Source organism: Meles meles, chromosome 6 (genome assembly GCF_922984935.1).
Source record: "Meles meles chromosome 6, mMelMel3.1 paternal haplotype, whole genome shotgun sequence".
In the NCBI taxonomy this organism is placed as follows: Eukaryota; Metazoa; Chordata; class Mammalia; order Carnivora; family Mustelidae; genus Meles; species Meles meles.
Genome location: NC_060071.1, coordinates 18,865,013 through 18,890,242, shown reverse-complemented (window position 1 = coordinate 18,890,242; position 25,230 = coordinate 18,865,013). Strand labels below are relative to the sequence as shown.

General features: G+C 40.1%; 1 protein-coding gene across 1 annotated transcript in view; it reads left to right on the top strand.

The window, feature by feature from the left end:
* The first annotated feature begins 4 nt into the window (after window positions 1-4).
* CERS3 (ceramide synthase 3) overlaps window positions 5-25,230 on the top strand; it is a 79,326-nt gene continuing 54,100 nt past the window's right edge. Inside the window, exons 1-5 of the mRNA XM_046010013.1 lie at window positions 5-178; window positions 11,102-11,219; window positions 15,533-15,651; window positions 23,750-23,807; window positions 24,784-24,834. Of these exons, the coding sequence (XP_045865969.1) occupies window positions 6-178; window positions 11,102-11,219; window positions 15,533-15,651; window positions 23,750-23,807; window positions 24,784-24,834 (519 nt within the window). The 5' untranslated portion in view covers window position 5. The remainder of the gene's footprint in view (window positions 179-11,101; window positions 11,220-15,532; window positions 15,652-23,749; window positions 23,808-24,783; window positions 24,835-25,230) is intronic.

Below are 25,230 nucleotides of genomic sequence, written 5' to 3'. Positions count from 1 at the left end.
CTAGAATGTTTCAGACATTTAAAGAATGGTTTTGGTTGGAAAGATTCTGGCTTCCTCCAACAATCAAGTGGTCAGATCTTGAAGATCACGATGGACTCGTCTTTGTAAAACCCTCTCATTTGTACATGACAATCCCATATGCTTTTGGCTTGCTGATCATCAGACATTTCTTTGAAAAGTAAGTGGGACCTGTGTGTCTTTCCTTCCCATGCCTCTTCCTTACCCCAACTCTGGAATCCTGGAATCTTGGTAAGAAATTTGAAGAATCTGTTGTTCAAAGGAGGGCACTAATGGGCTACAGATTCCTGGGGGACTTCAACAAATTGTATGTACACCTAACATGATCTAGAAGTAGAACACATAAAAATTAGGAACACAGTCTTCTTAAGTGTGTTAGTTTCACAGTGGGGAAAACTGAGATCAAGGGAGGTTAAAGAACACAGAGCTTGTTAGTGTCATTGACGGTGTGGGAACCCACTTCATCTTCTACCATGCTGTCTGACAAAATATATAGATACATTCCCAGAAAGGCAATGCTAGAAGATTCTGTGTCTAAGGGAAACATTATCATTTTAGAATGCCTATAAAATAGCAAAAAATGGGGCGCCTGGGTGGCTCAGTGGGTTAAGCCACTGCCTTCGGCTCAGGTCATGATCTCGGGGTCCTGGGATCGAGTCCCGCATCGGGCTCTCTGCTCGGCAGGGAGCCTGCTTCCCTCTCTCTCTCTCTCTCTCTACCTGCCTCTCTATCTACTTGTGATCTCTCTGTCAAATAAATAAATAAATAAAAATCTTAAAAAAAAAAATTACCTATTTAAAATAGCAAAAAATGTCTCATTAAAGACCCAACTTAATATTTCTTTATAGCATAGTTTATTTTAAAGGTTTATTGAAAGTTTTAATAGCAGCCTTTCATTCCAAAGTATAAGGAAATCAAAGAAAAAAATACCAATTTGCTTTCTCAGAAAAAGTAAACTTCTTTTCTTTTTCTTAACTTAATTGAAAGAGATATTACTTCAGCCTTTTTTATTAAAACTATATTCGTGTTATGATAATAGGAGATAAATTTTCATCTATAATCTCTGTAGTTGTCTCTATTTCAAAAAACTGTTATTAGCACATTAACTTTTTGGAGCAAAAAGAATATTTGAATGTCAGAGTTGGAAAAACTTAAGACAAAATTTGATAAAGATCATTTTGTCCAAGACTAACCATAATGCAGATCATATGTTTATAACCATTTGCAGGGTCCTTATCTCAAGAGTTCGTTTGACCAACTCTGTTTCATGGACTCTCCAAAAGGTTTTTGTGCAAATAGCAATTTCTCTTGAGCCAACAATGTGCTATTGTTATTGAGAGAATGAAGAAGCCCCTGGATACCATTTAAACTCGGGTTGGAAACATTTGAAAATGCTCTTCTTTCTTGACCATGAATTCTATTTTCTAGTCCCGTGTTTGGATTTGTCAAAGAACGCATAAAGTAGAATTTTGCCGCTGCCCTTCTAAATTAGCAAGTCGCTTTCTACTATCCTGAAATACTTGCTTCTCTTGCATGGCATGTGGTGATCCTTAAATTTGGCTCCCGGGTCCTCTACTTATTTGCACTGTAGATTGCCTGCTTCTCGGTGGACAGCTCCATTTTTTACTGTGATCAAGACAGTGAACTAGAAAACTCTTTTGGTTGCCAAAGCAGCACAGCTGTGGAGAACCAACTTGTTCTGTCTTAGCCGAGGCTGCTCCAAGAACAATCAGGAAGGAATCCAATCCTCTTGTAACTCCTAGGACCATTCTTGTTTCTTCCCAAGGGATTGAGGATACTCTCTGTCATTTTTCTAGTCTTCTTATATGCTTTAACTCCCAATAACTCAGCCTTAGCTTTTTCCATTCTGTGACACTACAGAAAACCACGTGTTGGTCCACTAGCCTCATATCTCTTTGAATGCAATAGAAGGAAGGAAAATTTAACTGGGGAGGGAGATTATGCCTTTTGAAGCATACATTTATATCTTTTTCAAGTGCATTAGATTAAACCACATATGTCATAAATAAAATATTATTCACACCTTGCATTTGAGTAGAGACAGTTTAAAAGTATATAAAATCACAAGTGATATGATCTCAGTCAAGAAAATAAGAGGTAAGTGATCTGGCCAAGATCACAGTTATATTCAAGGGATAGATTTGGTTCTTGAACCAACATGCCATGATATCAGGCTCAGGGGTCATGGTGTTTTATTCTCTTGCTATAACCGTACTTCTTGGACACAGTGAAATACTCCTGATGGCAGACAAGAGTTAACTAATGTCTCTTGGAAATATAGAAAACATAGCTTAAAGAAGTCCAGCAAATGTGTAATTTTCTGAACTACCTTAAAAATTCATGTAAATTTGACACTGGGTTTCAGCGTATCCTATGTTATATTTATCACAAGAAAGCTTTCTTCTTTTGTCCTAGACTCTGTTTATATTATGCCTTCTCATTCTATGAAGTGACCAGTAGTTGTGATTTGGCTGACTCATTCTTATCCTTTAGTACTAGCCAGCAGCCATTTAAGATCAGGGAGTGATGTCCCTTCCTAGAAAAGCAAGAGCAGAGAGAGAATTGATGAAGAACAAAGAAGATCATTTGAAAGTGACTGGCATTTGCTTTGTATTTAGGATTGCTTTTCCTTATAAGTTTTGTGGCATATATAAATATTTAGGTACATGTGTATGTATGTTGTTGTTGTTGGCCACGGTGGGTAGAGGGGAGCCTAGAATAACACTTTCTAACTAGTTATCTGGACTCTTCTATGCATTATTCTATGTGTCTGAAGTATGACTGAATGAGATCTAAGCCACTCCAATTCAGATGTTTGTGTAATAAACACATTTACATCTCAGAGTAAATTATGGTCCCAGAATGGTTCAAGGCAGGTGTGGAAGTGGTACAATCAAAAGGTGATCTTTTTCCTTGTATTTAGTTCTGCACTGAGTACACTTAAGTTTTTCTATCATTTTCACTGAGCAACATAAGCTCATGATGGAATAACATGTCCTCATTCTGCAAAGACCGGAGGGTGGGATGACTCATCTGTAGCAATTTACAAGAGTTACTAAGTGTCCTAAATTGACATAATCTCAAAATATGCACATTAGACTTAAATGTTACCTGAGACTTACATTGCTTCAAATATTTTGTTCTTTCACATAAAATCCCCTGATTAAACTCTGTTCAGGGGCACCTGGGTGGCCCAGTGGGTTAAGCCTCGGCCTTTGGCTCAGGTCATGATCTCAGGGTCCTGGGATCAAGCCCCACATAGTGCTCTGCTCATCGGGGAGCCTGCTTCCCTCCCCCTCTCTGCCTGCCTCTCTGCCTACTTGTGATCTCTGTCAAATAAATAAATAAAATCTTTTAAACTCTGTTCAAAGAGCCTTTGAATCTGTAGGACCTGGGAATCGATCTTATGGCAGTGGCCTATTGTTTCTGTTTAGGAGAAGTATTTAAACTTCACATGCTTAATATCTGCCTAGGGCTGCCTTCTTTTTATTCTATAAAAGAATATTGAAAAAAAAAAGGGGGGGAGGTAGGGGTCTGGGATTGCTATAGGCTTTTGGCTCACAAGTAACTGATGAAGTGTTAGATGAAGAGGGGGTTGTCTGGGTGTCGGAATGGGACCATCTGAAGGCTCAATTCTGCAATAGTAGCAAACCTAAGAGACTCATTCCTTGGTAATTAACCTAACTGTGAACCATTTACATGGGAGCAGAAGTTCACGTTCTTTTTTTCTTCCTCTTGGACTTTTTTTTTATATTCCATATCCATAAAATGAAAGTTCAGGCAAGTTAATCTCCAAGGTCCTTCTAGAGTTAAGACCTGTCATTTCCCTTCTCTTTCAGTTCAGTTTATCAAGTATTTATTTATTTTTTTATCAAGTATTTATTATACTCCTTTCTTTTTTCCTTTTTCAAAAGAGATTTTTAAATTAAGTACCAGTTCATAATTATTTATATTTACATTAGATAAAATGGTTGATTTTTCCAGATTTATTTGAAAAGGAAGGATAATCCTGAAATAGAAAACAATATTTGTATACTTCCTGTGTTTCATCAAAAATGTTATTTCTGTCTTTGAAGCCCTGGGCATCTTAACAAATAAGTCCACATTTCTCTTTTTTGTTTAAATTAATGATTTTAATATAGATGTGTTCCTGATTTCAGCAAGTATACTATGGACACGTGTATTTATCCATTGAGTATACTGAACCATATACGAATCTCCCACATGATCCTCTAAAAGGGAATGTTATACTTTCTTTGGCTTTGAGGTTGATTGTATTCCCTTACTGCATAAATCTTTTTTTGGCTCAATTCCTCTTTGCTTTCTAAATTCTTCCTAATTTTTTCATTTCTGACATTTGAGAGAGCAATGAGTGACTATGACTGAGAACACTACCATATTAAAGCATTCTATATTTGTGTTATTCAATTGGTAAGAACAATGAGTGTTTCCCCAATAAAAATTTTCATAACTAGTAGGTTGGATAAATGAACCAGTTCCATTATTTATCCAAAACTTTGTCAAATATGTTTTTTTGAGATTTTGTTAGTTTTAAGGACATCTTCACTTTTGTTTGGTTTGGACGTTTTATGCAAAAGGGAATTAATTAATCACAATCCTCAAATCATAGCATGCTCTCTGGTCTGTGTAAGACCTCTTTTTGAATGATTCGAATTAACTTTTTCATTAATTACCTTTTATCCCCATTTCCTAGTTACATTCCTGCCTGCTGGGTTCTAATGTCGTTGATGGCTTTTTATTTGTACGACCCAGTAAAACATGTGTATAAAAAGGATACATATTGTTAGTTGACATAATGGTGTGGTGATAAGACCTTACTCTGTTTCTTCTTTTTTTAAATGCAGCCCTATGTTTTATGAGCTATCCACATTGCTCTATGTACATCTGGTGCATACTTAATTTGTTTTTATATGTCTCTGAAATGCATGGGCCGTTTCCAGGAAAACTTAGTCCATCTGGAAGTTGGATTGGCTTTATTTTATCAAATTATTTTAGAAAAAATTTTATTCAACTCCCATGGTTATAAAAAATGAATTGAAGGGCTAAATGATCATTCATAACTGGAATTTATGGCATTTAATTAAACACAGAAACCTCTGAGTAAGTACTAAAATAGACTGACTGGCAGAAGATAGAGCCTTTGTTAGAACTGGAGAAAGAATAGAGTCGTATCATTATTTTTTTAAATCAGCTTTAGGGGTACCTGGATGGTGCAGTAGGTTAAGCTTCCAACTCTTGGAATCTCAGGATATTAAGATCTTATGATCTCAAAGTCATGAGGTCAAGCCCTGTGTTGGGCTCTGCGCTCAGCACGGACTCAGCTTAGGTTTCTCTTTCCCTCTTCCTTGGCCCGCCCTCTGCCCCCACTCGCTCACGCTCTCTCTCTCTAAAATAAATAACTAAATCTTTTTAAACATCAGCTTTATTGAGCTATGCTTTACATACAATAAAGTTCATCCAAAATTTGGTGCATTTAGGCACAACTATGCAGTGGAGTAATCATCACCACAATTGTGATGTGGAAGATTTCCATTAGCTGAGAAACTCTCTTATACCCTGTCTGGTTCATCTTCTCCATACCTACTAGCTCTTCACAATCACTGATATGCTTTCTGTCAGCCTAATTTGCCTTTTCAGTTCCTACAAATGCAATCGTGTAGATCCCAGTCTTTTGTGCCTGGCTTCTTTCACTTAACATAACACATTGGAGATTGTTTCCATGTTGTGTGTATCAGTTATACCTGGTCATTGCTGGGTAGTCTGTCAACATATTGATATACCACCATTTATTTATCCTTTTGTTGTTGGAAGTTTGAATTGTTTACAGTTTTTAGCTATTATGAATAAAGTTGCTATGAATATTTGAGTACAAGAGCTTGTACGGGCACATGCTTTTATTTCCCTTGGTAAATTGCTAAAAGTGTTTGCTCTTCAAAAGACATCGTTAATGTATGCATACAATGAATTGCTATTCAGTAATAAAAAGGAGCTCACTCAAAATATATCCAAAAACATGAATGGACCTCAAAAACATTAAGCTAATGAAAGAGTCAACCGCAAGCAGCCACATATTATTGTATGATTCTATTATATTAAATATCCTAAAAAGACAAAGCTATAAAGACAGAAACAGATTAGCAATAGCCTGGGGCAGGGGTGAAAGGGAACAGAATTAACAATAAATATGCGTGAGGGATTATATTGGGATGATGAAAATCTTCTAAAGCTGATTTGTGGTGATGATTCTATGACTTGGTAATTATACTTTAAAAAAATCACTGAATAGTATACTTGGAAAAGGTGAATTATGCAATATGCAAAAATGCCTTAGGTTATTTTAAAAAGTATAAATAAAATGAAAAGACAAGCTACAGACTGGGAGAAAAATATTTACAAAACATGTATCTGATGAGGGACTTAAATCCAGTATATATAAAGAAAACTTTAACTCAATGATAAACAAAGACATAACTTAATTTTTGTAATGGGCAAAAGACTTGAGTAAATAATTCACCAAAGATATATAAATGGCAAGTAAATACATGCCAACATCATTGGTTGTCCAACATCATTAGTCATTAGCAAAATGCAAATTAAAACCACTATACCCCAGGGGCGCCTGGGTGGCTCAGTGGGTTAAGCCGCTGCCTTCGGCTCAGGTCATGATCCCAGGGTCCTGGGATCGAGTCCCGCATCAGGCTCTCTGCTCAGCGGCGAGCTGGCTTCCTCCCTCTCTCTCTGCCTGCCTCTCTGTCTACTTGTGATATCTCTCTGTCAAATAAATAAATAAAATCTTAAAAAAAGCCCCACTATACCCCAGAAATTAACAAAAATGTCAGAGTAAGGATCTCCAAAAATTCTCTCTTCCTTAAAAGCCATCAGAAAACTAGCAAAAATGGTCAAAATCAACTTTTCAAAATTCACAATTAACCAAAGGTTAGCAGCAGTCCAAGGATTGTTATTTAAGAAAAACAGCTGACTCGGAAAGAACAACAAACTTTGTGACATTTTAACTTGCCCTATTCCTATCCTGCCCTGTCCACCTCTGTGATAGCCTTAAAAACCCAATAGTCCTCAATTTCAGTGGAAACCAGTATCCTGGCAGCCATTGAATGGAGCAGAACAGAGCATCATTACCAGAGAAATGTCATTATCTGACCTCTCTTGTGGTTCCAGAGGAGCCAGTACTTATAAGGCTGTCTTTATTTGACCTAAGTCAGAAAAGCCTTTTCCCTGAAGGTGCCTGTCTAAAACACATAGAGGCAATTGATTAACTTTGGAACTACCTGAGGTTGTCAGTAACGATTGGGGCAAATAATAGACTAACCAGAACACTTAAAAAGAAAAACTGGAAAATAAGATGTCCATAGCAGACTTTGATAAGCTCTGACATATTCTTGGAAATCAGAAGGACACTTGAATTTGTAGAGATTTGGGTATTCCCAGGGATCTCCACATGCCCAGAAAAGATATGAGAAGGCCCCTAGCAATCACCTCTGGATGATCTTGAGGCTCTGTGCAGAGGAAGTGAAGGCTAAGGCAAAGTTGGCAACTGCCTTGCTGAATGTTGAAAGTTTGCCCCAAAATGTAGGCAGAGCTCTTTGGCAAATACTGGGAGACTTATTGATTCCTGGCATTTAAGGAAATCTCTGTCTAGTCATTAGATGACTCTTAAGCTAATCCAATAGAGACTTCAGTGCCCAAACATGACAAAGAATACAGACTTCATAGATCATTTCAAACAAGGAATGAAACAAACAAATGGACATGATAACAAACCACAAAACCAAGAAACTCCGAGAGGGATAACCCAATTTTCAGAGTTGCCACATTATATTATTTAACATGTCCAGGGCGCCTGGGTGGCTCAGTGGGTTAAGCCGCTGCCTTCGGCTCAGGTCATGATCTCGGGGTCCTGGGATCGAGTCCCACATCGGGCTCTCTGCTCAGCAGGGAGCCTGCTTCCCTCTCTCTCTCTCTGCCTGCCTCTCTATCTACTTGTGATCTCTCTCTGTCAAATCAATAAATAAAATCTTTAAAAAAAAAAAAAAAAACCATGTCCAATTTTCAACAAAAATTATAAGGCACATAAAGAAACAAGAAGTGTGGTCCATTCAAGGAAAAAGTAGCCCCCTTTTTATAAGGAAAATGTCCCTTACAAAACCAAGATGTTGGCCTTATTAGATAAGGACTTCATTATTTTTTAATTTTATTTATTTATTTATTTATTTATTTATTTATTTTGAGAGAGAGAGAGTATGTGTGAACAGGGGAGGGGGAAAAAGGAGAGGGAGAAAGAGAATCCCAAGCAGATTCCATGTGCAGCATTGAGCCCAATACAGAGCTCAGTCTCAACCCTGAGATCATGACCCAAGCTGAAATCAAGAATCGTACATTTAACTGACTGAACCACCCAGGTATCCTTAGATAAAGACTTTAAATCTGGCTGAAATTAGAGGACATGAGACAGTAACTTGAATCCATATGAAGAAATAAAAAGTGCCACCAGTAAAGTCACCTATATAAGAAATAAAAAGAAGGTATACACACAGTTTTTGTTTGTAACACATTTCTCTTCTGTCTGATTTAAACCACAACTACATCAAAAAGTAATTATGAATCTGTGTCAATGAAAACACAATTTATAAATGTATGATTTGTATAATTAATAGCACAGAACAGGGAAGTAATGGAGTTTTTGTATATTGCTGAAATTATTCTGGTATTAATCTGAACTAGGATGCTATGCGTGAAGATGTTAATTATAATCCCTAGGTTAACCACTACGAAAATTATTTTAAAAGAATATTTTGGGGCACCTGGGTACCTCAGTCAGGTGAACATCCAACTCTTGATTTTGGCTCAGGTCAAGATCTCATGAGATCAAGCCCTTCATCAGGCTCCATGCTTAGCACAGAGTCTGCCTGAGATTCTCTCACTTGCTCCCTCTCCCACTGCCCCTCCCCCTGCTTGTGCACACTCTGTCTCTCTAAAATGAATAAATCTTTTTTAAAAAGTAAAAGAAAAATATTTTAAGCAAGAGAGAGAATTAAAAAGTTACACTAGATAGTATTTAACACAAAAGAAAACTTACCAAAGAATAGAGAAATAACAAAGACATAAGATATTTAAAAAAACAAATAACAAAAGCGCAGACATAAAAATCCTGTTTTATCAGTAATTAAATGTAATTTTCATTAACGTAAATAGATTAAATACTGCAACTGAAAGGCATAGATAGGAGAGATGGATACAAATACATGATCTGGGGTGCTTGGGTGGCCCAGTTGGTTAAGTGTCTGACTTTTGATTTCAGTTCAGGTCAAGATCTCAGGTTGTGAGATCGAGCCCTGCATCAGGCTCCATGCTTAGGACAGGGACTGCTTGTCCTTCTCCCTCGGCTCCTCCCCCTGCCCTCTCTCTCAAATAAATAAATAAATAAATAAATAAAATCTTTTTAAAAAATACATGACCCAACTGTGTGCTTTCTCTAAGAAACACATTTGAAGTTCAAGGACAAAATAGATTGACAGGAAAAGTATGGGAAAAGATATACCGAGCAAACTGTAACCAAAAAAGAGCTGGAGTGTCTGTATACTAGTATCAGGCAATTTAGGCTTCCATAGACTTTTAAACTGTTATTGGAAATGAGAATATTTTATAACATAAAAGGATAATCTATCAAGATGACATAATAATTATAAACATATATGTTCCTAACATCAAAACTCCAAAATTCATGAAGCAAAACCTGGCAGAATTGAAGGGAGAAATACACAACTCAACAAACAGTTGTAGATGTGAATATCTCACTTTTAATAATGGATACTTGGGGGGTAGATTAATAAGGAAATAGAAGACTCAATCAGCTCTATAAACCAAGTAGACCTAACATCATCGGTAGAACATGGCACCCAATGACAAGAGAAGGCACATTCTTCTCATATGCACAAGGAACATTCTTGAGGATATACCATATGTTAGGCCATGAGACAAGTCTCAGTAAGCTTAAAGAAATGCAAATCTTACCAAGTGTGTTTTCCAGTCACAATGAAATGAAATTAAAAGCCAGTAACACACAGAAATTGGGAAATGAGCAAATATGTGGCAATTGGACAGCATACTTCTAAATAGCCCATGGGTCAGAGGAAGAATCACAGTAAATTAGAAAATACTTTGAGATGAATGACAAAGAAAACACAATGTCAAAACTTAGGCGATGACTACATGGTGCTTAGAAGGAAATTTATACCTGCAAATACCTATATTAAAAAAGAAGAAAGATCTCAAATCAATAAACTTCTACCTTCAGAAACTAGAAAAAAAAAAAGAGCAAACTAAACTTCTAGCAAGCGGAAGTTAGGAGATAATAAAGATTAGAGTAAAAAAATCAATAAAAACCAGGACACACCCTGTAAAATTGCTGAGATTAGACGAACTTGTAATACCAAGTGTTGGCAGGGATACAAAGTAACTGGAACTCCGGCCCATTATTGGCAGGAACGCAAAGCGGTGCCACCCGCCCCCGAAAACAGTTTGCCAGTTTCTTATCAAGTTAAATGTATACTTGTCATACCGCCCACCAATCCCACTCCTTGATCTTTACCCAAGAGTCAGACCACTTCTTCATAAGTCAGAACTTCAAATACGAACATAGTAATTCTCTAAGACAATATCACCAAGTAAAACTTTCAATAACCAAATTATTATTCATTTTAATCTCTTGGAGCCTTAAAATGAAACCCTTAAGTGAAATAGCTTATCCCAATTCCAGGATCTCATATATAAATATATTTGGATTTACATAAGTGGATTATTAACAGGCAAGTATTTTATTTTTTTTTAAGTTATTGCTTATGTAAATGGTCTCAAAATTTTCTCTCCTTGAACTTCTTTGCAAGGCAGAGGTTGGCTGTAGGTCACCCAAGGACAACATGACCCAATGGCTGATCTTCATTTGGAATCAAAAGTTACAGCTTGAGTTTTCTGGTGTCCTTGTGGGTTCATTCTCAGATTTTGGACTTTCTTTCATATTTTGTAGGTTTATTGCTACGCCTCTAGCAAAATCATTTGGCATTAAAGAGGAAGTCCGAAAGAAGATTACACCAAATACTGTCTTAGAGAACTTTTTCAAACATTCCACAAGGCAACCATCTCAAGTAAGTACAAGTTCTTTGTTTTTGGATTAAAAACAAAAAAGCTCCTTTCTTAATGTCTCAGTCACCTGTGGCTTACGTCATCTGTGAAGATACCTGTTCTTGTTGACCATCAAATGATTTGACTCATTTGGATTTTTTCCCCCTCTGGTGACAAGTTATACACTGTTCCAAGCATAGTATAAAATGACACAGAAATATTATAAAATAACCAATATTCATAGTTGAATTATTGTGTTCAACTACAGTGTTCAACACTAGTAATCAATGCCATAATTTCGGTATAAAGTTGAAAGTTAAGTTTTGGGGGGTGGGATATATGAAAAGGATCCTTTCACAGGAGACCACTGACTGCTAAGGCAGAGTAGCCCGTACCTGACACTTCTTATGATTGTGGTTCCATTGATACACATCACGCACATTAGGAAAGTGTTCACTGGGGTGGCTGTGATGAGTTATTTTATCCACACAGTTAGAAATGTGCCGTGCTCCTGCCTACTCCCCAGGAAAGTCAGAGATCTCTCCACGGTACCAGAGGCACCTCATGAAATGGTGTAGCGCAGGGAATCTTTACATAACACACACAAAAGGTTTTGTTTTGTTTTGTTTTTAATTTTATTTATTTGCCAGTGAGAAAGAGAGAGAGCACGAGCAGGGGGAGTGGCAGGCAGAGGCACAGGGAGAAGCAGGCTCCCCATTGAGCCGGGAGCCCGATGCAGGACTCGATCCCAGGACCCTGGGATCATGACCTGGCCGAAGGCGGATGCTTAACCATCTAAGCCACCCAGGTATCCCACAAAAAAAACATTTTAATCTAATAGTTGTAAAAAAAAAAAAAAAAGAAGATAATGCTCTGGCAGGCCTAGTTCCATTTTCACCATCATTTAAATGAGAGATGAAATAAAAACTCTTCCCAATATGACCGACAACCTCTATGATGAATACCGACAGTGACCACTGGTCATTTTAAAAGTCAAGAGTATGTGCTAGCATAGTTTAGGACAGAGAGATTTTTAAGGGCGCCGAACTTTATTTGCTGAATGCCGTTGTGTCTACAATGACCACTTCTATCATGGATCCGGTGGGCTCACGTGGAGGTCGGACCACGTGGAGGTCGGACCACGTCGCGTGAAGCATCGGGTCCAGAATTGCTCACAGCTAGCCAGCGCTGTCTGTAACTTCTTCTGCCCTCAGCTTCTCTACCGGACTTCCTCGTTTGTTCTTTTTCTAAAATGAGGAGATTCTGACAAGCCATTTCCACATGGTCTTTATTTCCATGTGCTCTAAAGGACGGCTCGTGTTCATTTCAACGCTGCTCTTACTAACTGGTGATAATAAATGCCCAAGATCATTTCACATCTTTCAAAAGCGAAGTTAGTTAGCCGTGTTTATGAAAAATTCAGGGCCTTTTAGAAACTCCTTATTTTTCTCTCTTTCTGTTTGAGAATACTGTACCTGGGTAATACCGCATATAAACCATGAAGAACAGTGCTATGCTCTCAATTACTTGACATGTTTCTATGCAAAAGCTTCAGGTCAGCTTTCTAGGAAATCTAAAATTAGGAAATTTGGTCTTTATCAGTTTCCCTGCTATGAAGAGAAAAGAGCCACATGACAGTTAAAGAAATACCAACATAACATCTCGCACGATTTTCTGTGCATCATAGGTGTTCGATAAATGCTTGTTTTATGTGTCGATAAGAAATTACTTCCAGAGACTTTTGTTTCCAAGAGGTTTTCTATCCCAATAAGATGATAGTGAACGAAGCCAGTATTGTCAAGACTGACATTCCACCAGACACATCTGTGCTCCAAAAGAGAAAATAAATTGCTACAAATCATTTTTGAGTGCTATTTCTAGACGCATATATTAAGCAGATATCTATAGAAATGATGCGAACATAAAACAGAATTGCTTCCTGGGGCGCCTGAGTGGCTCAGTGGGTTAAAGCCTCTGCTTTCTGCTCAGATCATGATCCCAGGGTCCTGGGATCGAGCCCCGCATCGGACTCTCTGCTCAGCAGGGAGCCTGCTTCCTCCTCTCTCTCTGCCTGCCTCTCTGCCTACTTGTGATCTCTGTCTGTCAAATAAATAAATAAAATCTTTAAAAAAAAAACAAACAGAATTGCTTCCCATGAGGGAGTGTGATGAGCTGCGTGGGTTAGTGAATCCAGACCTCCAGAGTTGTGAGAACAAAGGCCTTGGACACAAGGGCAAAGTGAATGCAGAGTCCAACTCCAGACATTCTCCTGCTCCTTCCATCTGTACATGCTGCTGGAGGGGGACATTATCAGGGCCAACATCCTGTCACCCCCAAGATAAATCCCAGACAAAGCCCCCCTTGATGTGAGCCTAGCCACGTCTTTCCTCTCCTCCTCTTCATAGGGCTGTACCCTGCCAGACTTTGTTCTGTTCCCCAGGTGTTCCCTGTTCACCCCCTACTCTCACCTGCAGACGACCTCACGTGCTGGTCCCTTGTCCAGGACGCGTCCCTTCTCTATCTCCTTCTCTGAGGCATTTTGTAGGGTCCGGCCTATGTGTCACTTTCAGAAAGTCCCCACAGGCATAGGTCCCCCGGTGCCCTGCTCTTCCCTATCTTCACACTCATGGTGTTTCATTAGAATTCTTTGTTTTATTTTCTTCCTTCCTGGCCCATGTCCATGTTATGATTCATTTAGTTCCCAGGGACTAGCACAATGTTTGCAAGAAGAGGCAGCAATAAGTGGCTGGCAACTCAGTCTTCTCAAAAGCACAAAAACAAAAACAAAAACAAAACAATGACCAGACATCAGCCAGCGAACCCTCTGCCTGTAAGAGTAGGTATTCGAGAGGAAAGAGACAATCATATGGGCGATATCCTGTTTTTGTTTTGTTCTGCTTTCCTTCTTGCAGGTTAAATAAATAGGTAGCAATTTAGGAGGTACAGAGCACCTGCAATTAGGCCTTTGCCAGTCTTCAGCATCAGAGCTGCTTTATGAATTTTATCGACTGTTGACGCTGCGGGACTGAACGATTAGGGGAACTCTGCACATAACCCAGGGGAAACTATATGACTGGTCTCAGACCTTGGGGTGTTCAAACACCAGACAGGCCTTGTTGGGCCCTTGCAATGTGGGTCCACAATTGGCTTAAATCTACTTTGAGGCACCAGTCAAGATTTAGAACCCACTAGCGATGTCCCATTAAGATTCTGGGTGTGCGCTTTCCCTCTGGGAGCCGCCAGCCAGAGCTGGCTCACAGATGCATTTGGAACAAGAAGGAACTTTCCTGTTTGCTGCGTCCATGGCTCCCGCTAATCTTGTCAACACCGAAGCTGAGGGTCAGTTTGATGCCATTTTATTTTTCTACTAAAGAGGAGATAGAAATTGTTCTTGTACTTGTGTTGGAAAATGGAAGATCAAGGTAAAGGTATTTAAAAAACTTACAGAGCTTAGTTCTTTGTGTCAATTGAAAACACTGTAGGTTTAGCCTCTAAAACCTGACTGTGTTGGAGAATACAACTTAAACTCCCGCCATGAAACAGACCTGATCCATCCAGCCATGTGCGTTTTTGGTCTGGCCCTAGGAGAAGAACTTCAAGTGTATGAACTTTGAGCTAATCCATCATCCATATTATGTCCAAATTTAAAAATGAGTTCTGCTTCCCAGAAGAGAGGCAATCATCATTAGTATATTCTACGATCTTTACTTTTTTTTTATGATCGGAATTATTTTGGATTAGTTCTACATGGGCTCTACATCTGATTAAAGGTGACAGTGATAGCCAACTCCTGTTTGAGTTCCTGCTGTCTTATCTGGTGGAGCCATCACTAAGATTGTGTGAAAGACCAGAAAGTGCATTAGCCTAAGTTCTTATCCTCACTTTATTATTAATTTTAGGTCTTGGACAATTTACTAAAACTCTTGGTGTTTCAGTTTCCTTATAGGAAAGATGAGGAGATTGGATCTGATCTGAAACTCTACTACTCGAGCTGATACCTGGGAAGCCTAGATAAAAACTTTGCAGCTCGAATGTATGGGTTGCTGCCAAATTACGGAGTATTGATGTTTCTTGGTAACTCAGAGTGCTGGGATTTTTCTTCTTCTTCTTCTTCTTTTTTTTTTTTTTTTTTTTTTTTTTTTTTTTGGTGTGTCTGTGTGTATGATCACATAAGCCAAAGAGGTAAATTCAAATCACTGGCTCCAGATCTAACGCAGAATGTGTCTCCTCTCCAGCGCACGAGCTCTGGTAACCCAATCGTGCCGTAACCCCGTCTTGACCGCCTTCCCATCTGACTGCTCTTTGTCACCTGTTCATTCATGTTATCCCTTTTCAGACTGATATTTATGGACTGGCAAAGAAGTGTAACTTGACAGAGCGCCAGGTGGAAAGATGGTTTAGGAGTCGGCGGAACCAAGAGAGGCCTTGCAGGATGAAGAAATTCCAGGAAGCTTGGTAAGAAGGCCAGTCGAGGTTTTTGCAAAGCTGCAGTTTTATAATAATGGAGCAGAATGGTCATCTCAGAAAGAACACTAACGTTGGAGCCAAAGAAGGGTTGGACCCAGCCCTGTCACTCACCCGTTGGGTGTTTTAAGTTAGTCACTTCCCTCCTTCAGTTTCCTTCTCGATGAAATGGAGTGAAGCTGTGAACTCTCTAAGATGAGTAAGAGATATAATGTTCTTATCTTGAAGTCCAGAAAAAAAAATACAAACGTCTAAATTGGTGTTTATTTTTTCTTAGGGTAGAGGTCGGCCCTGGGTCATAAGACTTTATCACCTGTTTCCAATCACGTTCCAATTATTATATCACATTACAAGAGCAGTGGATGGGCAGGTGTCTTTTCCTCTGTCCCACTTGACTCATTCCTCCCTCTGACCTCCCACCCCATGCTTGTGGACTGGAAAGCCAATTCCTCTGGATTTCCCAATTGGCTTTAGCAGGAAGGGGTGCGGAGGGGAGGGGTGGAAGAGGGAGGTCAGCCTCTGCTGGGGTACCAAGTAGGATTTTTGCCAGAACTGGCTACTTTGAATATGCCTTGAGGGCAGTGAGGCTACATGGCACTTTTTTTTTTTTTCATTTGAGTTCTATGGGTTTTTTCCCCCTCCTGTAGAATTTTGTTATACTTTGGGTCACTCCCTTGGTGGCAAAAACTGACACGTGTGTGCAAAAAGTGGACTAGGTCATTGTTATCACTTTTTTCTTCTTCTTTACATCCAGACAAATGCCCGTTCACTGGGTTGTGGTGGTTTTTTTTTTTTAAGATTTTATTTATTTATTTGACAGAGAAACACAGCGAGAGAGGGACACAAGCAGGAGGAGTGGGAGAGGGTGAAGCAGACATCCCACGGAGCAGGTGCTCTATCCCAGGACCCTGGGACCATGACCCTAGTCGAAGGCAGATGCTTAATGACTGAGCCACCCAGGTGCCCCTGGATTGTGTTTGATGCCACATTCTACACACCAACAGTGTCCCTTTTTTCTGCCCATTTCTTATGGGCCTCACATTGCCTGGTGGCTTTGACATTTTTTGTTCCGATGGCGAAGTGATTATTAGAGAGCTGATGTCAGACACTCACATGAATGGAGGCTGGGGCTAAGCTTTAATGGCTTCCTTTGTTTACCGGTACGTGCCTGGGGTCTATGATACCGCTCTGATGCTGGTGAGGGTTAGGGCACAGACCCAAGCCTTCAAGGTGTCTCGAAATAAGCGATCATTTCCCATCACAGGCTTCCACTGGAAGCTCAAAGTGAATGGCCTGGTTTGTTTTCCAAATAGCTTCTCTCTGATTTTTAGCTCTTCAGAGACTGGATAATGTTGTTATCACTGATGTCAGCTTGGCCAGTCTCTTTAAACCATTGCCACAAAACACTACAAGGTAGCATTGGTCTCATATTACATTTTCCTGTTCTCCTACTATTGTTCATGTGTTTTTCCTCACAAATGATTCTTATCTTAAATAAAATCCCCAGGCAGGGACCAGTTCTCTCCTTTGGAGCTGGATCATGCTCCCAGGAAGGTCTCTGGTAATTTCTTGTACATGATAGTGCCTTACAGTTTATAAATAATGTTTGATCCTCCCGCCAGTGCTGTGAGGTAACCAAGGAAAGTGGAGCTAGCCCCATGTAAGAAATGAAAAATGATTCGACCTTCCCAGGGCTGTATGTCAATCAAATCTCAATGAAACAAGAGGGAAAAGAGAAATGAGAAACTACAGGTCTGGCTTCTTAAAGGAACTTGCTCCAGGTCCCTGAGCTATTGCCAGGGCTGTGGCACTCACGTCTTCTGACTCCTTTTGTGGTACTCTTTCTGCTCCGTGGTATAGCCTCTTGACCCATAATGCTTAGCTCTCAGCAAGAAACCGCCTAGGTCAATTAACCATTTGGGTCAATGAGGCCTAACGTTGGGAATCTGGTTGCTGGTGAGTCTACTGAAAGTCAGCTTTGGAATTCGGGCCAGGGAAGGGAAATTCAGGCTGTCAGCTATCAATCAGCCAGGCAGTGAAGACGGTTATGTTGACTCTCTGTATGCAGTACGTCCCTACACTGAGCGGAGTTCTGGGTTGTTTAGTGTTGTTTTTTCTCCCATTTTCAAGTTGTTCATTTGGTATATTTGGAATTGGGAAAATTCAGGAAACCCCTGTTAAAGAAAGGGATTCATGTTGTAACTAGATAAACTAGCACCAGATGTGAAATTTGGTCAACGACTTCTGCCCGATACTTTCTTCTTATAACACCTTTCTTCCTTTCTTTCTATTTCTTCCTTCTTCCCTTCCTTCCTTCCTTCCTCTTTCTTTCTTCTTTCTCAGTGTTTAACGATTCGTTAGTTAAGTATACACCCAGTGCTCATGACAGCACGTGCCCTCCTCAATACCCATCACCCTGTTACTCCTTCCCTCCACTCTCCTCCCCTCCGAAACCCCCAGATTTTTTCCCGGGATCCACAGTCTCTCATGGTTCATCTCCCTGTCTGATTTCTTCCCCTTCGGATTTCACTCCCTTCCTCTATGGTCCTCCGTGCTGTTCCTTATGTTCCACATGAGTGAAACCACATGATAATTGTCTTTCTCTGCTGGACTTACTTCACTTACCATAATTCCCTCCAGTTCCAACCATGTTGATCCAAATGGTGGGTATTCATCCTTCCTTAGGCTTTTTGAAATTTTAAGAGGGAAGTGAAAGTGGAAGTCCTGGTCACTAACCTTAAACAGCTAATCCAGGAGACCAGACTGTCCCTTATGAAACCACAGGATCCATCCAGTTATTCTACCAATGGCGCATGAGCCTCTACACCTAAAGTCCACGGTCATGTATCAATGCATTGTGGGCATTCGGAGGAGATGGTGTTGGTAAAACTGGTTAAGGTAGAGGAAGGTTTTTTAGAGCTCAGACATAGAGGAGGAGTGGCAACATGGATCTTGAGGAATGAGCTGGGATTTCCATGAGAAAAGAATTCAGGATTTGAGGGGAGCTTATTTCAAGGAAGGCAAAGACACAAAGCAGGAATGTGAACAATGTATTCAGGATATAGAAGGGGGCCAACAGACCAATGCAAGCTTTACCTTCTTCTTTATAGATACCACAAATTTCCTCAAAGTCAGAACACCATTATAGACTTAATAAATCAAGCAACATGCCAAGCCATTGAACTGTATAAGGATTGTGCTTTATTCCTCCAGTGACGTGATGTGCTGTGAGAATCATAGTAAGAGACACCTAGCCCCAAGTATGTGGAAAATCTCAGAAAACTTATTTCCCAACACCGAGCTTTGACAATGACTTGCCAATAGGCAGAAACTCCTCTATGATATCAGGAGGAACACCTTTTTACTGTATTGTTTCCTTGATGACTTCCTTTTTTTAAATTGATGTATAGTTGACCTACAGAATTGAATTAGTTTCAGTAGTACAACATGGTGATTGTACATTTACATACATACTGAAGTGATCACAACAATAAATCCAGCAGCCCTCTGCCTCCATATAAAGTTGTTGCAGTACTATTAACTGTATCCCCCGTGCTGTACTCTGTATCCCCAAGTTTTATATACTTAATAACTGGCAGTTTGCACCTTTGACTCTCCTTCCCTTGTTTGACCCGTTCCCCTACCCACTGCCTCTGGCGACCACTGGATTGTTCTCTGTAGCTGCGAGTCTGTTTCTATTTTATTTGTTCACTTGCTTTCTTTTTTAGACCCTACGTGTAAGTGAAATCATATGGTATTTGTCTTTGTGGACTGTCTGATTTATTTCACTTAGGTTAATATGCTCTAGCTCCCTCCATGTTGCACAAATGGTAAGGTTTCATTTTTTATAGCCAACTAGTATTCTGTCTTGTGTGTGTATCTCACATCTTCTTTATCCATTCATCTGTCGACGGGCACGAGGTTGCTTCCATATCTTGGCTATTGCAATTGGTTATATTTTAAAATGATGACCCCTAAACCCTGTTCTGCAGAATTCAGGATTTTAACCCACAGCACATCCTTTATTTTCTTTTCTTTTTTTTTTTTAATTTTTTATTTATTTGACAGAGAGAGATCATAGGTAGGCAGAGAGGCAGACAGAGAGAGAGGAGGAAACAGGCACCCCGCTGAGCAGAGAGCCTGATGTGGGGCTCGATCCCAGGACCCTGAGATCATGACCTGAGCCGAAGGCAGAAGCTTAACCCACTGAGCCACCCAGGTGCCCCACATCCTTTATTTTCAAAGTAAACTCCATATTAGCTGTCCACTTTTCTTTTTAAATAAACATTTCCATCTAACAGCAAAAAGTTTATTACAAAGATCCCAGGTAATTTCCAAGGAGCTGATGTAGATAGACAGGGAGCTCCCCTGTCTCTGGAGGGAGGGCTCCCCTCTGGCTGTCTGGGCTGCCATCTTGCCTTTGCTGATTCCGGGGACAGGTCCCTGCCTGCTCCATTGTGTCTTGCCCCCTCCTGAGCCCGACTGCTGGCCTTACCAGCTTTTCTCTCCATTGCCCTAGATTGCATTTGCCACCTGGGCCTGACCAATCATTTTCTGGATTTTTCTTTTTTCCAGGAAATTTTTTTCACTTCTAATTTTGTTTTTCTCAGCCTTTCCTGGAAAAAAAAAGGGGGGGGGGGACAGTTTTACTACCTTTTTCATCTGAAACAAGTAAACCAGCATCAACAAGTACTTTATCATTCATCTCACAATTAGGGAAGTGCAGCAGCTCTCAAACTTTTTGGTTTTAGAACCCTTTTTGTCCTCTGAAAAACCATGAAGGACCTCAAAGAGCACTTGCTTGTGTATGTTATGACTACTGATACCAGAAATGAAAGTAGAGACATTTATAAAACATAAGAATACATAAATGATGGGGCGCCTGGGTGGCTCAGTGGGTTAAAGCCTCTGCCTTTGGCTCGGGTCATGGTCCTGGGGTCCTGAGATTGAGCCCCACATTAGGCTCTCTGCTCCACGGGGAGCATGCTTCCTCCTCTCTCTCTGCCTGCCTCTCTGCCTAGTTGTGATCTCTGTCTGTCAAATAAATAAATAAAATCTTAAAAAAAAAAAAAAGAATACACAAACGCACATCGTATCAACTCTTAGAGCGACGATGGCATCTCCTGTACGGAGCCTCTGGAAATCACTGTTCCTGTGAGGGGACGAGCGAAAATGGCAGTAACACGGTAGTCATGTTATGGAAATATTTTGACGTGAGGAATCCCTGGCACACCCTTTGAGAACCCCTGGGAGAGCATAATGGAGCCTACCAGGACCAGTTAGGGAAAGTGCGACACTTGGGTTTGGCACTCACGTCTGATGTCCCCTGCACAGCCTCGGGGGTCATTACATGATCTCCCGTGTGATCCCCTGGTGGCCCACTGTGGCCACCACCTTATCTACAGTTCCTAGTCCAGAAACCTGTTGTGAAGATTAACACGTGACAACATCCACGGGCTGAGCACAGCGCCTGGCGCAGAGTCAAGAGGTCAGCAAATGCCGGAGAAACGAACAATATGAGATGTGCCACCTAGACTCACAGCTTCGTCTGGGGCCTGCAGGTCCGATCCTACTTTCTCTGTTCCTGTTTGGCCACGATAATCCAGGGAACCAAGGATATGCTCTTTGAGTCTAAGTGTGGGCCTTTGCCAGATGGACTGTGAACATGACAAGGATGGACAGGCCTCAGCTGGCTCAACTTATCAAATGCTCTTTGGGTATTTTTATGGTTCAGATTTCTGAAGACTGGGACCCTACTTTTTTTTCTATCAAAACAAGTCAGGAAGAAAGACGATCATCCAGCCTGTAGGCAAGACAATGTTCAGGAAGAACCACTGGCTTCAGAGTCCAGAGACCTGCCCTCAGCCTCAGATGAGTTACCTGCTTGGGTGTGGGAGCCGGGGAACTGGTTTTGCCTTTGATGAGCCTGACTGTCCATCTACAAAATGGGGTTGGGCGAGCCTGGTGGTGGGTATTAAGGAGGGCATGTATTGTATGGAGCACTGTGTGTGGTGCATAAACAATGAATTTTGAAACACTGAAAAAAATTTTAAAAAAGGAAAAAAAGGAGAAAACATAGAATGGGGAAAAATGTCCCAATAGGTATATTTGACAAAGTACTTGTATCCAGAAAAAAGAATGATTGTAACTCAACTACAAGAAGAAAAGCAACCCAATAGAAAATTCGATAAAACTACTTGAATTTTGACTTCACAATTAAGATACACAAATTTCCAATTTATATGTTACTCTTTTTTTTTCTTTTTTTTTAAAAGGATCTATGTCTGCCTTCCTCTTTCTTACTTAGCTTTCAGGCATATTGAAGAAAATGCTGTAAAGCATTATGCAAGAATAAGGAACAAACATTATTATTATTATTATTATTATTATTAAGATTTTATTTGAGAAAGGGCACGAGTAGGGAGAGGGGCAAAGGGAGAGGGAGAAGCAGACTCCCCACTGAGCAGGGAGTTGGACTCCAGGCTCTATCCCAGGACCCCAGGATCGTGACCTGAACCAAAGGCAGAAAACCCACTGAGGCACCCACGCACCCCAACAAATATTATTTTTAATATTATTATTGGTTCAGCAGTCATGAAGTAAAATAGTCATACTTTTTTTTTTTGCAACTTTACTTTGCGAAGTTATAAACATACACAAAAGCAGAAAAACTGGTATAAGGAACTCTGTGTGCTATGTACCCATCATCGTGTTTAATTATCACCAGTTGATGGCAATCGTGTGTCATCTGTGTCCCCCCCTCACCCCCCAAAAGACTGTTTCTGTGGATAAATTTTTTTCTGCCACTTACATTGCAATATAGTTGACATACATCACTGTGTAAGTTTAAGGCTTACAGCATGATAGTTGGACTTCCATATATCGTGAAATGATCGCCGCAGCGAATTTAGTTAGTATACAAAAAGGAAAAGAAAGTGTTGTCTTCTCCTTGTGATGAGAACTTGAGTATCTACTCACTTAACACCTTTTAAACATGCCATACAGCGGTGTCAACTCTAGTCATCACTCTGTACATTACATCCCAGGACTTATTTAGCCTGTAACCCAGAGTATGTTCCTTTTGACCACCTTCATCCTAGTATTACTGAAAATTACTTTTGACACAGATATCAGCCATTGTGTGATTTCACTGTAAATATTTTGGTATGTCTCTCTAAGAAGTAAGGATTCTATTTTAAACAAAATTGCAATACCAATATCATACTTAAAAAAAAAATCTTTAATAACTGGTGCCTGGGTGGCTCAGTCGGTTAAGTGGGCAGACTCTTGGTTTCGGCTCTGGTCGTGCTCTCAGGGCTGTGAGATCGAGCCTGGTCTTGGGCTCTACGCTCAGCAGGGAGTCTGCTAATCCCTCTCTCTCCCCCTCTCCCCCTCCCCCTGCTTGTGCCCACTCTCTCTCTCTCAAATAAAAAAAATCTTTAAAAAAAAACTTTAGTAATAGTAAATATTCTTGATTAACTCACAATTTTCTTTACAGTTCATTTGTTTGAACCAGGATCTTAATAAAACGCATGCAGTATGGTGGGTTGGTAGTCTTTTGAATCTCTTAATCTGTAGGTCTTTCTCCATATGTGAGAAAAATACTTTTTTTTTTCTTCAAAGTCTTCTTTTCAGAGACAAGACTAAAGTCTGGCCAAATGGAAACCTTTCCACTGGGACTTAAGTGGGGATAAAATAAAGGATTCAATTAATACTAATGTCAGACCGTTGTCCATTGTGTACCAGGAACTGGGTCTATTGTGTGTCAGGCATAATACAAAGAGTAGTAATAGTTGTCCCCACTAGTTAATGCTTGCTTCATACCAGGCACTGTGATCAGTACTTTTTACTAATTAACCTCGATTCTTTTTACATTTTGAGGTAAGTTTTGTCATTCCCATTTTATATGTGAAGACATGAAGACTTCCCAAGGTTAAGTGATTTCCCTACAGTTACAGCCATCAGACAAAGGGCAGAGTCAGGATATCAGATTAGATTTGCCCGTGCATTCCTTCCAGACACCGTCATCCCAAACGTATTTCTCCTCAAATGTCAATCACCTTTACCAGATCTTTCTTTCTTTTGGCAGCTGGAGATTTGCATTTTACTTAATGATTACTGTTGCTGGAATTGTCTTTCTTTATGATGTAAGTTGTCTCTCTGATATTCTTTGATGGGAATTTGTCTTTAATTTTAAAAATCCTTGCCTGTGAATTCCTCATGAAATAAGGTTCTCAATAAGTTAACCAGCTCTATGCTTTTAAAATCACGTGAGTGTCTAGAGAAGTCATAACACCTCAGTCTGCCTTTCAAAGCCTTTGTTAAGCATTGAATATGCAAACATAAGTCTGAAACCTAATCTCTCCCTATTTCCACTCACATGATCTCTGTGCCAATGACCCTGGACTCCTGACAATTCACTGAACATACCTGGTATATCTCGCTTTTGGATTTTAGCCCAGTTTATCCCCTCTGCTGGGAATGTCTTGTCCTTCCCACCTCTACCTCCACCTGCTGAATCCCATCCAGGCCCATACAAAATACCACCCGTTCTGTCAAGACTCGGTACTCAGTCATCAGAAATCTTCCCTTACCATATGACCTTTGCATTGTCTGTTTAAAGAGTTACTAAACCATTACCTCATTAAGTGATGTATGAACTACATAGTAGGTTGAATATTTCCTTTTTTAAAAAAATATTTTTAAAAGATTTTATTTATTTGAGAGAAAGAAAGTGAGAGAGAGAGAGAGAGAGAAGGAACCGGGGGAGGAGCAGAGGGAGAGGGAGAAGCCAGCTTCCCATTGATCAGGGAGCCCAATGTGGGGCTCGATTCCAGGACCCCGGGACCATGACCTGCACTGAAGGCAGATGCTCAACTGGCTGAGCCACCCAGGAGCCTCTGTTTGATTAATTTCCTGTGCAAGACAGCACTGTGTGTGGTCCCAGATTCACTAGAAGTCGTGAGCATCCCAGGCATATTATATGGGGACATGTATAAATACCAGCAGAGAGAGGTGCAGCAGGAACAACAGTGACATCAGAAAGAGCTTATGTTTTCTGCTGAAATCAGCCTTTGACACTGACAAACTGATTTTTTCTCTCTTGGTCCCTTGTTTTTTCAGAAACCTTGGGTTTATGACCTGTGGGAGGTGTGGAATGGCTATCCCAGGCAGGTAAGTCCCTTCTGATACAGTCCTCCCTTCTTTCAACATTGGGGCCCTCAAACTGTCCCCTGAGTTAGGCCCGAGTCCCCTTCCTATTCTATGTCCACATCTGTGCAGTCCTTCAGCTCTTTCTCTACCAGAGCTTACTCATTCTTATTCCTTATTTACCTATCACTCGTGTTGTTCCTTTAGTTTGTTTAGGGTAATGCAATTACATATTTGAATTTAAATCTCCTACTTACAATTTATTTTCTGTTTGTAATACCTGGTCCTTTTATTATACTCTCTTCTCAATTTTTTTATAGGACAGTCAAATTCTTGAAAAAATTATTATTCCATTTCTTCCTTTATATTAGCTTCATCCTTTTATTCTTCCAGTAATTATCCTAGAGATTACCATATGCA